Source organism: Nannobrachium achirus, assembly GCF_963921795.1.
Source record: "Nannobrachium achirus genome assembly, chromosome: 18".
Classification (NCBI taxonomy): Eukaryota; Metazoa; Chordata; class Actinopteri; order Myctophiformes; family Myctophidae; genus Nannobrachium; species Nannobrachium achirus.
In genome coordinates, this window is record NC_137825.1 from 18,884,975 (window position 1) to 18,899,339 (window position 14,365).

Consider the following 14,365-nt stretch of genomic DNA (forward strand, 5'->3'; position numbering starts at 1 on the left):
AGTTTTAATTAAAATTTTTATACTTACATTTAAAGCCTAATTCATATTCCATCGTAACGGTGTCGCTTGCCAAAAAGAACAGATCTACAAGCAAACAACGTGCCGCACGATCAGGCCCTAACAAGCCCTCATACTGATAGACTTGATTTTAACGCAAACTTATCAGGAACAGGCATCAAGACCCGTCAGACGTACTCATTTTGTTGACATATTTTGAGGCCTGAAAAAGGACTTCGACAAAACTGTGCAAGAAAGTCAAAATGTACTGTGAACAGTATATGATAAATATATTTTATTTTCAGACTGTTAACAGTGCAGGTGTTAAAAACATCACATTTACACACCACAGTTCAACAAAACAGTAGGTATTTTAAAACATTAACGTACACAGCTTTACCTCAACTAAATTCATGCTAAAACACATTTCATACACAGTCCTGTCATACAGTATAAACATACCGTATATAAATTATACAATATATATATATTTGTAGCATTTTTCTTGTTTTAGGCTTAATTAAATTTTCAACTATAGTTCCTTAGTCGGGGACACACCCCATCTTGATCATTAAGAAACTATTCCACTGGTTCTCAAACTAGGGTCCAGGGGATGCCAAGGGGTCCTTGGGGGGGGTTCCAAGGGGTGACTCGCAAAATCAGTTTAACCGCTTCTATACAGTAGGCTACTTTGGACATTTAAAAATAGCCAGTAGTAGCCAGGATTTTATAGATCTGCAATGTTTTTGAAATATTTTGAAACATTGTGAGACATTTTGAAAACTTCCTTTTTAGACATATATGCTCTTATGGTGGTCCCTGCTGGCACCAATTCCAATCCTTTCAGTTTGGGGGTCCATTGGCAAATACAGTATATATCAATTTGGGGGTCCTTGACATGAAAACTCTCTCAGAGATAAACTAACACTGAGTATTTTACAGTGTGGACAGGGGTCCCAGAGATAAAACATGGTATTAAATGGGGGTCTGTGGCCTCGTGCAACTGGGTGAGAGAATCATTGGGTTAATACACACACTTTAGTTTTTCTTTGGGTTGAGGGTTAATACGCAGGCTTTAGTTTTTCTTTTGGTTGAAAGGTTAGCAGAGGGTCTGATGAGGAGTGGATCTGTTCCGCTGGCGTCTTCGTTGCATGAGTTTAGACCAGTGGTTCTCAAACTGTGGGTGGATCCCCCAAATTATTTTATTTTTGGGGGGGGGGGGGGGTCCTCAGATGATGAACATTGTTTTCTCATTCAACAGTAAACAAACCAAACGTACATACAGTACAAGTGTATAAAGGGTGTCGACACATTATTGCGTCAAAAGTAATCTACAAACTGTAATATAAAAAAATGGTGCTTGGTGAAACATTGGCCAAATTGTCAATATTATGTGTGAACGCCTGGCGTTGCGAGCATGTAGCCATTTTCAATGGGTTTGTATAGGAACTGTCTAGATGTTAAAATGACCCCAAACAAACGTTTGAAAGTGAAATATCCATTTAACGCTTACATTTCTTTTTTCTTCCGAACTACCAAGAGCAGGCAGATCCACATCTACAAGCTCACAATGCACATTATGAGCTTGTATTGATAGTCAGGAACCAAATGGACCCTTATGTGGAAACGTAAAAAAAAAAGAGAGAGAAAAAAAAAAGGAACATCACAGAACTTCACAGGCTCTGGAAGGTTCCAGGTTATGAGGTTCTGGGTGACCCTTCGTAGTCGTAAACAGTGCTCACACCTCCTCCTTCCCGGCCGATGAAGCACGTGCCACCTATCATCTTCACTTGTAAGCTTTCTAGGGTTAGCTTAAGGCGCCCATGGTCAGTCATCATCAGTAGATGTTAAGGCTTGTTTTAGACTTGGTTGCGCGCCGGCGTTGTGCAAACCAGAAACAGCCGTTCTACAAGCTCGTCACACACGTCAACAGCACTTGCAGGTAGGTTTGGTTACTTGTAGTTGAGCGACACCTGCCCGCAACGGACAGAGTACAGGTATTTAGCTTTTAAGTGTGGGAGGTGGGGTTGTGCTGTGGGCTGCTGCTGCTGCCACCTGCTGGGGGGTTGAGGGATAGCCGAGGCAGGGCTGCCTGCAGGGCCTTGTCCAGTTTGTCCTCCAGAGCGTCCAGACGACGGTCCATGTGCTCCTTTAACCTCCTCTCCATCTCCTCCAGACGACGCTCCATGATGTCACCCAGGTCCCTGCAGGGAGGGAGAGGAAAGAGAGCATGAGACGGGGAGAAAACAAGACAGAGAGATGGAATCAATCAAACTGTATTAATCTAGAGCAGGGGTCTTCCAACGTTTCCAGGCCAAGGGCCTCTCGGTTGAGAGACAGATGAAGCAGGGACCCCCATAACCTTTTCATAGATTCCATATAGTTTCATTGCATGACATTACGATCATCAGTGTATTTTGGATTCATGTCAATTGGTGTTTTCAGATATTTAACCACTTGAACTGTCAATAGTTAATACACTTGACCTTTCACTCTGTACTTAGTCTACTCTTTTTCCCCTCTACATCGAACCTCTTTGCCGAAAATAGCCGATCTACAAGCTCACAACGACTTGTAGCGTGAGGCGCTGTGAGCTTGTAGATCTGCTATTTTTCGCTGAAGTTCTCAGAATATGGACGCTAAGGTTCAAGTGGTTAATATAAAAAAAAATGTTAAAACGTTTTCGGCACATTCATTTACAGATGAATGGAAACCATTCTGACGATGATGCAAGAATAATCACGATTATCTCAAATAAATGGCTTCAGTTGATTATGCAATAACAGTGACAAGCGTAGCACCACTTAATTTCCACTCATTCACATACAGTATAACACAGATCCAATTCTTTTAAATCATGTGATAACGTTAAATGAGTGACGAGGGACCTACCGGTTTGTTGCCGTCTTAAACGTCCCGTCTCTATCTCTATCTCTCTCTCTCTCTCTCTCTCTCTCTATCTCTCTCTCTCTGGATGTGAACAGAGAGATGACTGTACGGTGCCTACATGTGACTGTCAGCTCTGACAAAAGGCCTCATTGAAACCAACGCCACACCAACACAGCAGCAGCGCATGCAGAATTCTTCCACGTGGGTAGAATATGCTCAGTTGTAACAATCATCACACAAGGCTTTAAAATAATTTAGTATGCAGTGTTCAAGTTACTGGATAGATTTAGAGTTGTGTGATAGTTAGCGCCGTCCATGACACACAAGGCGCACGCAAACGACACAAGTAGGGATGCTGTGGTTCAATGGTTAAATGCATAAAGTTACTTTCCATCTGTCTTAATGAAAACGGATATTAGTTTTCCTCGTTACATACTGTATCTTAGGAGGAAGGATTTACATTAGTATGTAACCATTAATATGACATAAAAGTAAGGTGCTATAAAGTAACACATTTGTAAATCATTAATGCCGTAGATAAAACGTTATTTACAGGGGTTCCCTTGGGCCAAAACAGTTTGAGAACTACTGACCTAGAGCTCTGCTTAAAGCTGCCATCTAGAACTTGTTTAAATTAATACAACTTTATTTTAAGCCAGTCACATCACTGTAAATGTAAATGTTTCAGCACAACTTCCAGAAACAAACAGAAGATTATTTGCTTTAAAGGACAAGAGAACATTAGCCTTACAAAATAGATATAGAGATTACAATGAAAATGTTGATAGTGTTTGAACTAAAAAAGATGAGCTGAGGGGTTGAGAAGAATCTAAATGTTTCAGCCTGTGATCAACATGCTCATACTATAGATCATCATTCATCACGGTCAGACAGAAACCTTGTTTCTCATTATTTCATGTTTTAGTTTTTCATATTTTATACTTTGTCATCATATGACAATGTCTTGCAAAAGTAGCAATTTACAAGCTCACAGCGTGTCATAATGCACTCTGAGGATGTGGATCTGCGGTTTTGGACAGACAAGGCATATTGAGAGCAGCAAAGCTTGAACTGTTCAAATGCCATTTTGTCATCGTCTTTGGTAATAAATAAAGCCATGGTATATTTGTGTAATTAATGAATTAATTGTCAAACAGTCATCACCCAGCATCCATCATTGCTCTGGTTATTCAACCTTGACAAACTGACCCTCAGTTGAATAACCTCAGGTAAAAACAAATGCCCCAGGGTTCTATCTGTATTTACAACAAATCAATGTTTCGGTCACATCTTCCTCAAGATAACCAATTGGTCACCAGTAATAACAACTATTTAATAATTCTGATAATAATTTGGTGCCCACTCCTTGAGGTGTTTTTAGTCACCTTATATTTGCACATACTACTGTATACGTGAAATGTATCCTGTGCATTTTACCCATCCTATGAGCAGTGAGCAGCCGTTGGTTGTAGCAATTGGGGAGCAGTTGGGGGGTTAAGTGTCTTGCTCAGGGACACTTTGACACATTGCCCAGGCCTGGAATCAAACCTGGGACCTTTGGCTTCCCAGGCGTGCTCTCTGACCATTCAGTTATGGCTAGGGGTGGGGGATATGGGAAAATGCAATATCACAATATCTTTCCCAGGCTGTATCACGATACACAATCTAATCACGATTCTTTTTCATGTTGGTTTTTATGGTTATTTTTCAAGTTACTTAACAGTTCAACCACCTACAGACAGTACAAGGTAACAAAAACTAAAATAAATAGGAGTAACAGACCATTTAGATCAGTGGTCCTCAATGTGGGGTCCAGGTACTCTCTGGGTTCCTTTTGGGAGGTCTAAATTGACCCTTACAAGTATGTAACTCTGACAGTATACAAATCAAACCAAATGAATTTGGTTTCAGAGTTACCTTGACATTTTAGAGTTACTGATTTAGACAAAAATGCAGGTTTAAATGAATTCTGCAATGATTCTCTGTATTAACAATTCAACAGGATATTTTATAAGGCTCCCTCATTGTATCACAATACATACGATATCTCTGAAAAGGCATATTGTGGAGTCATTGTATCGCCTCAACGATATTCATCACCATATCGCCCCACCCCTAGTTATGGAGATATGTCTGCCCCCAATAGTATACTACTAGTGTGGTTGTGCTCACCTCGCCCTGGCTGCGGCGTTGGCATCCAGCCTGCACTGGGTCACCTGACCGCACACGTCCTGGAGCATGGGCAGAAGGTCAGGGGTGGAGCTTAAAGCCTGGCCACACCCCTGCCCTGACACCTGGGCATTGAGGAACTGGGACATCATCTCTGCCATCTGGGCGGAGGTTCTCCTGGGTGCTGGGACAGGACACAACACAGAACGTTTACAACATGCACCTTTGAAACTATGTTTTCAACTCAATTCACGAAAGAACAGAGAAGGCCTCAGTCACGTTCAACTGAGACGCACTCCTACAACACATCAAAGATGTACTCAAAGTAGGGATTCTCTCTTGAATGAGCGGCAAAAGTTTGGTCTATCACATGGGAGACCAAACTTCAAGTTAGAGTCCTGGGTAGAACATAAAACCTATGGATTGCTTTAAGCAGAAGTACAAATTTTAGATACTTTTAAGTATGGAATACATTTTCTTCTATATAATATTGTACTTTTTCTCCACTACAATTATTTGAAAAACTCCTTTGTAGATTTTGGTTAATATTACAAAACATGAATTAACCAGTTAAGCACCATTTTATTTGTAATTATAGCAGATCTACAAGACGTAAAAATAAATCTGAATACTTCTTCCACCACTGTTTAGGGGTGGCGGTGGTGATGAAGAGGAGGCACAGCTGGACTCATCTGAGCGCAGGTCTCCATTCTGCACTGCTGAAGCCGAGTCCACGCAATCTGGAGGAGGAAGACCATGGCTGCTGCTGCCCACTGGAAACTGGATAGAAGATAAGGAAAGTACAGTAGGTCACACACTTTTCAAGCCTAGGGCTGTCACGATAATGTCATTTTACATGAGGGTTAATTGTCACACAAATAATTGCGATTAGCGATTTAATAGTGTTTTTGTTGTTGACAATTACGTTTCTGTTTGGCTTTTGGGCTTTGAAGTTGCATGTGGCTGACATATTTGCCAACTTTATACTTTAGAAAGAACATTGATAGTGGAAATAGCCGATCTGTGAGTTTGTAGATCGGCTATTTGCACTATTTTTGAAAAGGTTTGAAAATATATGAACATTTTACAACATGAAAACAATTATGAATAATTGTGATTATGTCAAATAATTGCGATTAGACGATTATGTAATAATTATGACAGGCCTCTTCTTCTCTTATTTTTTTCCCTTTGCCTTTTCCATCATAAAACATAATGTATTGCTTATGAGAACTAGAATGCTCCATTCCTTACTGTAGGAGGGGGTCCGTGGTGGGCTCCTCCTGCCAGTGCAGACAGGGTCCCTCCTCCCATCAGGAGAGGCAAAAAGTTCCCGAGCCCACTCGCTGTCTGGTTCTGCAGGAACACCAACACACAGCCAGTTACATGCACACATCAACATGAGCTTATGGAGAGGATCATGGATTACTATGTATGCATGTCAAGATAATTACTCAAGGTAGGGCAGCAGGTATGGGACAATTTCAGATACATTTAGTTGCATACTAGTCCATACTGTGTCTACAACAGTGGTTCTCAAAGTGGGGTCTGGGAACCCTCAAGGGTCCTTCAAGGTGTTCCGGGGTGCCTCAGCTAAATGGATGTTATTTAGGAACAAAACAGTCTCTCAGGCTTGACACCTACTCCGAAATCTTTGAATGATGCAAAAAGTCTGTAACTACACCGCCTTTCACAAACTATATTTAAAATATAATTTGAAAGTCCATTTCTGTCATGCAACAAGATTTTATGTATGCTTTGAATGATTTGATACCCCTGCGCCAACTGATCGCCCCTATAACTATTTTTTCTTTGACAAAGCAGGAAAAACATTTAAAAGTGAGCAATGGAAGACAGTGTTTGGAGCCCCTACCCTCTGCTGGAAGTTCACCATGTCCATGAGGCTCTGGGCTCCGGGGGACAGGCTTGCCCCCATCTCCTCCACCAGACTCTGGACATGCTGCATGTCGAAGCTGGGAGACAGGCCGACGGGTGTGGCGGTGTGTTGTCGGGCCGCGGGCCGCAAGCCCACAACGATCCGACCCACTGCCACACTGCTCCGACCGCCCAGGGACAGGAGCTAGGAGGGTGGACAGGGGGATGAAAGAGAGTAACTGACAGAACGGACCACAGAACAACATAACAAATGATGGGATGATAATCGTTATCATTTATCGTGATAAAAGACACTCACGATACAGTCTTTCTTTTTCACTCTACCAAATCTCTTTGCCAAAAAAATAGCCGATCTACAAACTCACAATGCGTCGCGTTGTAGATCGGCAATTTTTTGGCAAATGTTACGCCCCAGGATAATGGATGTTGGCGATAATATTGTAAATAACAATTTCTTTTGTCACAATAATCGTGACATGACATTTTCATATCGTCCCATCCCAATAAATGACAGAGAAGAGAGGAAGAGAAAGAACATGAGGGACACCTTACCTTCACTTGACACGACGTGGAGGGGTTGTCCAGGTTCAGTTGTGATGTGTAGAAGGGTTCTGTGTCTGCAGCACTAGCAGTAAACAGAAGGAGGCGAAATGTCACAGGTACCACAAGGAACCACTTGACCCAACAAAAATGTCTCTGTGGAATAACAGCATCTGCTAACTAAATTAGGTTGGAAAGACCAAGGCACATCTTCCACAAAAGTTCAATATAAATGCTAGTTCATCGCTGGACTATTATAAAAACAAGCCAACATGTTTCAGCCAAATGTTTTTATATAGGTCAAAGGCCTTTATATTAAAGCTTTTTAAACTTTTTTGGAAGATGTGCCTTGGTTTTTTCAACTTATTTGACTCTGAAGGCTATCTCCTTTTCTAACCAAAGTGCAGCTTCCTACACCGCATTCATCTTTCACAGATCTTTAAGAACACTGCAGCCCTATGCTTTTTCTTTTTTCTATGATACTGCTAAATTGTAGATCGGACTTCTTTGATTTATAACCAAGTGTAAAATTGGGCATAATGAGTTTAAGCGTTAATGCCTAAACTGTGAAATATCCTACCAGTCTGTCTGGACACCGCGGCAGGTTCCACAGTAGTCTCCAGTGGGCGAGTAGAGCTCAGTGGTTCTGGCTTGGCTGGTGAGCAGCAGGCTGCTGATGACAGTCTGGGCCTCACAGGTCAGCGTCAGGACACAGGGGTCGCCCACCGTCTCCTGTTCCAACAACACCGGAGTACAGCTGGGGGAGGAGGAGAGGAGGAGGAGGAGGAGGAGAGAGGGTGAGAGGGGGAAGGAGTCAAGAGGGAGGATGGAACAGTGAGCGATGTGAATGAAAGATGTAAGAAAAGATGGAGAGAGACAAAGGAGGGAGAGGAATGCGAGAGAAAGAAAGAAAGAATAGAAAACACGGAAGAGGAGAGAGAGAATAATAAATATTGCCATCATTATCTGTTTAAATGACAGTCAAGGGACTAACTAGCAAGACAAACTGCAGACAGATAACACCTAATAGCGCTGCAACAGTTAATTGAACTAATGAAATCAATTAAAAAAGAAGAATCGGTCATTTAATAAAATTATTGATTAAGAATCTATCCCTATTTTGGGAATGTCATAGGCAAAAAGTTAAAAAGAAATGCCTTTTTTTTTAAGAATAGTGAAAATAGCTTAGCTTGTACATCAGCTATTTTCACTGTTATTGTTGCACTAGCCTCGTGTAGCCAGGCTTTACTCATCTGCGAAGAGAAAAGCCTGGTGACAATATAAGGCAGAAAGCGTTCAACTTCCGCTGAGTGAGCTTCCCCGGAAGTGAGCTTCCCCCGTTTTCCCCTAACGTAACTTCGGTTAAACACAGCACTTCCGCTAGAAATCTTGGAACCAACCGGAAGGCATATTGTCTACAGGGTGTTGTCGCACACAACAGCGTTTAAACCACGCTTGTTGATTATTCGATAGATCAATAAAGTAATCAACAGATTCATCTCTATGAAAAGAATGGATAGTTGCAGCCCTAGACCTAAATGCATCCTCCATACTCTTTATGTGCAGCTGTCTCCAGCTGCTCCGTTCCATCCAGGAGGAGAACCGACAGAAGAACATCACACAGCTGAGCTGTGGAGCTCCAGCTTGACTGACAGCTCACAACAGGTCCACTGGCATCCTCCATAGTCCACTTCTGTTCAAGTACGTTTCAGGGCCAGAAACAAACAGATAAAGTTATAAATTAGAGTGATTTTTCTTTACCAAATACCTCAATGTCTACAATGTTCAGAAGATATGCTGCGCTGCATGCACTCCTTGTGCCTGGCTGTCATACAGTAGGATACTGTATTGCTGACCTGTGCAAGTTGTGTTTGTAGAGTAGCCTAATGTCATTATGTCACAAATGTAAAATGAATCATAAATATGACAGACCACTGATGTGGTGACTGCGGGCCTTAAGATCAGGAAAAGACAACTGTGATTTAAACTAGTTACATTACATAAATGTTGCATTATTATCCCAAAACAGTGGATATGATGTACATCACACAGCTAGCTAGCCCTAGAATGGCTGTGATATTACACAGACACATGTATAATGGAATACTAGCCCTGAATATGTATTCAGGGCTAATGGAATACATATGTAAACGTATGCAATATCACATAGGATTTAAAGAAAGCACATTGGCTTGTTCACCATTGATTGTATAAAAAGTAATAAACACCATCGGCTGCATAAACTGACATTTCATTTCACAATGACTGTACAGTCTAATCCTGACGTTCACCAAGCACTGACTGTCACTGTACAAAACTAAACGTTGCACCATGATTTATTCATTGAAATACGAACGTTCACCATCAAACATAAACATAAACATGAACACCGCCAGTAAATAAATAAGATGCTCGCTCACTCACTGTAGGCACTGCAACACAGCACTGCTCCATACACCGCTGCTCACTCAAGAATCCATAGTGGTTGTTGTTGACGACATGACATCATATCGAAGGGACTCGCGGTCTGACAGGACCCTATTAGGTGTCTTCTTTTATTCCTGCACTCAGTAGACAGTGCCGTTTGATTTTTAGTTTCTTTTTGTAGTTGTGTTATAACGAACTGTTATAAATAAACAGTGTAAACATAAATAGCGCTGAGACAACCGTCATGTTAACCATGTCCATGGCAGGCAATTTGAGGCAAACACGCATGCACGCACGCACGCAAGCGCGCGCGCACACGCACGCACACACACACACACACACACACACACACACACACACACACACACACACACATCAATGGTGTAATTGACACAAAATGGTCTCAAAATTGTCTCCCCCCCCACTATCAGAGTTAAATTCAAATAGTTAACATGATTTGAGTGTGTGTGTGTGTGTGTGTGAGAGAGAGAGAGAGAGAGAGAGAGAGAGAGAGAGAGAGAGAGAGAGAGAGAGAGAGAGAGAGAGAGAGAGTGTGTGTGTGTGTGTGTGTGTGTGTGTGTGTGTGTGTGTGTGTGTGTGTGTGTGTGTGTGTGTGTGTGTGTGTGTGTGTGTGTGTGTGTGTGTGTGTGTGCGTGCGTGTGTGTGAGACCCAGGAGGTCCCCGGAGATTTATGATTTGATTCTCACATATAGGAAAACCCCACTGTGATTGGCCAGACTGCTGTGATTGACTGTAAGCGGTCAGAGGGAAACAAATCCCGAGACCCAGAGTCTCAGAATATTTAAATCACATATTCTTAGTTATCTCCATACATGGAGTTCCGAACTTCCGAGCTCATTCTGTGCTCCACACACAAAGCCAGACGTAGGCTTACTGTAGGAGCAGTTAGCACTGCTCAAAAAGATATGAAAGGGGCGTAAACACCAAGATTTCTACATAGATAGATACAGTAACTTATGCAATTGTAATACAAACTTTACTAGACCCACAGATAGTAAACAAAACGGTCCAACATGCTTCCTTTGTCAGTGTGGGATGTCTGACATCATGTTGATGGCATGCTGATGCTGTCATTCTTGCCCAAATATGGGGAGGGACAGTGGATCTAATCAAACAAGTCCTTGATGTGAAAAAGTTTGAGAACCTCTGGTCTATTTTGTCTCTATGCCAAAGAGACAAAATAGACTATAGAGTCTGTGGTGTATGTATGACTCAATATTTGGGCATGGATCAGCCCGAACCAACCTCTATTGACCAGTACTGTACCTGTCATTTGGGCCCACTGTGGCTTGTCACTGTATTGTATAGGAGCATCCTATGACGTCATCACATATTTGTTCATAAGGATATGTATGCGGCATTGAGACACATGCAAATCAACAGGCGCAGAAATGAAATATATTTATGATATCAGAGAAAAAACACTCAAGACAAAAACATGTCTCGACACAGAAACGTCGGGGGTTCTTACTATGATGATGATGACGACGACGACTACTACGACGACTACGATAACGACTACGATGATGACGACTGCATCTCACCAACAACAGCAGCTCAGTTCATCTACTCGAAGCATCATGAGAGCGTGGAACAGGTAGCCAACCTCGACCCAATCGATCAGGCTAAGCTGTTCTCATGTCTGGACCAGATGCGGACCGTACTGGGTGATGCAGTACCAGACTCGGTCCTGACCCAGGCGGCCTTCAAATGTGGTTTCGACCCGCAGAAAGCACTAGATGGAGTCCTGTCTGAGGAGGACCCGGCTATGACAAAGCCACTAAGATCTAACCCAGAAAGAAAACAGCTTCCGCAAAGAAAAGCGTCAGAGGTGGTACCCAAGCTGGCCTGCATGACTATCTCTGGTCGAGGCAGTGAGGACATACACGTCATGGCTGCTTCATTGGCCCCTACTAAACGTCACAAGACCACGTCTAAACAGTCCGGGGGAGGGGCAGATGGGCTCGCCTCGGCTCCCGTCCTGGGACGTGCCCTAGGGAAGGCCAGGCAGCAGATCGACGTCAAGGCGGAGCTGGAGAAGAGACAGGGGGGGAAAGCTCTGTTGAACTTAGTTGTTATAGGGCACGTGGATGCGGGTAAAAGCACTCTGATGGGGCACCTGCTGTACCTGTTGGGCGACGTGAACAAGCGCACCATGCACAAGTACGAGCAAGAGTCCAAGAAGGTGGGCAAGGCCTCCTTCGCCTTCGCCTGGGTCCTGGATGAGACTGGCGAGGAGAGGGACAGAGGCGTCACCATGGATGTCGGCGTGACTAAGTTCCAGACGGCCTCTAAGATGGTGACCTTGATGGATGCACCGGGACACAAAGACTTCATCCCAAACATGATCACAGGAGCAGCACAGGCTGACGTGGCGGTACTGGTGGTGGATGCCAGCCGAGGGGGGTTTGAGTCAGGCTTCGAAGCTGGGGGTCAGACCAGAGAGCACGGCCTGCTGGTTCGATCCCTCGGCGTCATTCAGCTGGCTGTGGCCGTCAACAAGATGGACCAAGTGAACTGGCAACAAGAGCGCTTCGAGGAGATCCTCTTTAAACTCGGCAATTTCCTCAAGCAGGCAGGCTTCAAGGAGTCTGACGTGTTCTACATCCCCACCAGCGGCCTTTCAGGGGAGAACCTCACCACCAGGAGTTCAATTCCAGAACTCACCTCCTGGTACTCTGGACCCTGCCTGCTGGAACAGATTGATGCCTTCGAACCACCCCAGAGGTCTATAGAGAAGCCTTTCAGACTGTGCATCTCAGACGTCTTCAAAGATCAGGGATCAGGTTTCTGTGTAACGGGGAAGATTGAGGCTGGCTATGTTCATACCGGAGACAGAATCCTGGCGGTGCCTCCTAATGAGACTTGCTCTGTTAAAGGTATCACTCTACATGACGAGGGTCTGAACTGGGCGGCAGCGGGGGACCATGTCACCCTCACGGTTTCCGGAATGGACATCCTAAAGATCAATGTTGGCTGTGTGTTCTGCCATCCCATGGAGCCCATCAGAGTCTGTTCGCGTTTCAGGGCCCGGATCCTCCTCTTTAACATTGAGATCCCCGTCACGCAAGGCTTCCCTGTCTTGCTCCACTACCAGACCGTCAGTGAGCCAGCCACCGTAAGGAAGCTGATCAGTGTTCTGCATAAGAGCAGCGGCGAGGTGCTCAAGATGAAACCGAAGTGTTTGGGGAAAGGTATGACTGCCATTGTGGAGATCGAGACCCAGCGGCCTGTGCCACTGGAGCTGTACAAGGACTACAAGGAGCTGGGTCGTTTCATGCTGCGTTACGTGGGCTCCACCATCGCTGCTGGAGTGGTCACTGAGATCAAGGAATGATGACCGGTTGAGTCCAGTTGGACTCCGTCCAAACTGCATCCGGATGAATAGGTGCAAAGACTTTTCTTTCATGACCCTACAGGTTAACACATCCATCTGTTTCCCCATCCATGTGTACAGGAGAAAGAACATGGGTGAAAGACTCAACATGTTTTCACAATCAAATGCAATCTATTTCAAGTTATATGACACAGAACCAATCTATGTTTGGGACACGAAACAAGCAATACATTAGAAAAACTATTTATAACACTAAAGTATAGACTTACTGTAGATAATATACATGCGAGTCATTCAATATGCCATGCATGAAGCAGGGCAAAGGAACGCTTGACCAACTGGATGAAGTTTCCACCAATCCTATAGATTGGTGGAATGTAAAACCTATTTTTTTTTATTAGTTAGGACATAGTTCTTGTCCGGTTTTCTCATCATCTGATGTAACCCATCACCCAATCAGACATCACGATACCTTTTCCCGGGTACCAATCTAATTGGTTTCCCATTAAAGTCAACGCATCTTTCTAGTTTAACCTTGTTTTTTGGTTTTTAAATCAGGGTTACTTTACTTTGGAGGTATTTATTCAATTTCAACACATTCATACACCCAATATTATTTTGTCTATTTGGTCAACCCCCGGACGTCACCTTTCAACACCACTTTGAAATGTTCAATCACGTGTAAGTATATTTGTCACATTTTAACCTCTTAAACCCTCTACTGGACCAGAGTTCCTCTGGGCTCTGTACTAAGCCCACAGGCTGCCTTACTGTTAAACTTATGTACAGTAAAACGTTATACAGAGTGTTTACTTGACTGCGTGTGCAGATGAATTTACCCATAATAGCTACAAGGTTCAAGGTTCAATTTCTCTTTATTGACCCTACGTAAGAGTAAAATGTTTTGTTCAGGTTTGTCAGACATTATGGCAGCAGTAATAATTAACAAATAAACAATAACAAGGGAGAGAGAGAGAGAGAGAAAGAGAATCCAACAATAACAGCGGTTATTGTTTAGTACACTGGTCCTAATGCACTGAAAGTGCTTTTTGTGCAAGGTTTATCCTTCCAAAGTTATAAACATCTATT

General features: G+C 43.3%; 2 protein-coding genes across 2 annotated transcripts; one reads left to right on the forward strand and one right to left on the reverse strand.

Annotated features, from left to right (window-relative positions):
* Positions 1–464: 464 nt before the first annotated feature.
* cUnh10orf88 (chromosome Un C10orf88 homolog) lies at positions 465–9,947 on the reverse strand. The gene is made up of 9 exons (XM_080747885.1): positions 9,916–9,947; positions 9,045–9,184; positions 8,072–8,248; positions 7,504–7,576; positions 6,929–7,135; positions 6,310–6,411; positions 5,688–5,835; positions 5,059–5,239; positions 465–2,201 (listed from the first exon to the last, which is right to left on the reverse strand). Exons 1-9 carry the CDS (start codon positions 9,943–9,945, stop codon positions 2,006–2,008), a joined length of 1,254 nt encoding a protein of 417 aa, XP_080604011.1. The 5' UTR covers positions 9,946–9,947; the 3' UTR covers positions 465–2,005.
* A 1,430-nt stretch (positions 9,948–11,377) lies between these two features.
* LOC308302934 (HBS1-like protein) lies at positions 11,378–13,276 on the forward strand (the record flags this gene model as incomplete). Its single annotated transcript, XM_080747253.1, has 1 exon — positions 11,378–13,276. One exon carries the CDS (start codon positions 11,378–11,380, stop codon positions 13,274–13,276), a length of 1,899 nt encoding a protein of 632 aa, XP_080603379.1.
* Between the last annotated feature and the right edge of the window lie 1,089 nt (positions 13,277–14,365).

Bases quoted from the DNA above. Each gene is read 5' to 3' on its own strand.
- cUnh10orf88 (XM_080747885.1), bottom strand. From the start codon at position 9,945: ATGGAGCAGTGCTGTGTTGCAGTGCCTACA. The intron at 9,185-9,915 runs GTGAGTGAGCGA...GTACTTGAACAG, and splicing joins GCTGTGTTGCAGTGCCTACA to AAGTGGACTATGGAGGATGC. The intron at 8,249-9,044 runs GTATGGAGGATG...CTCCTCCCCCAG, and splicing joins GAGACAGCTGCACATAAAGA to CTGTACTCCGGTGTTGTTGG.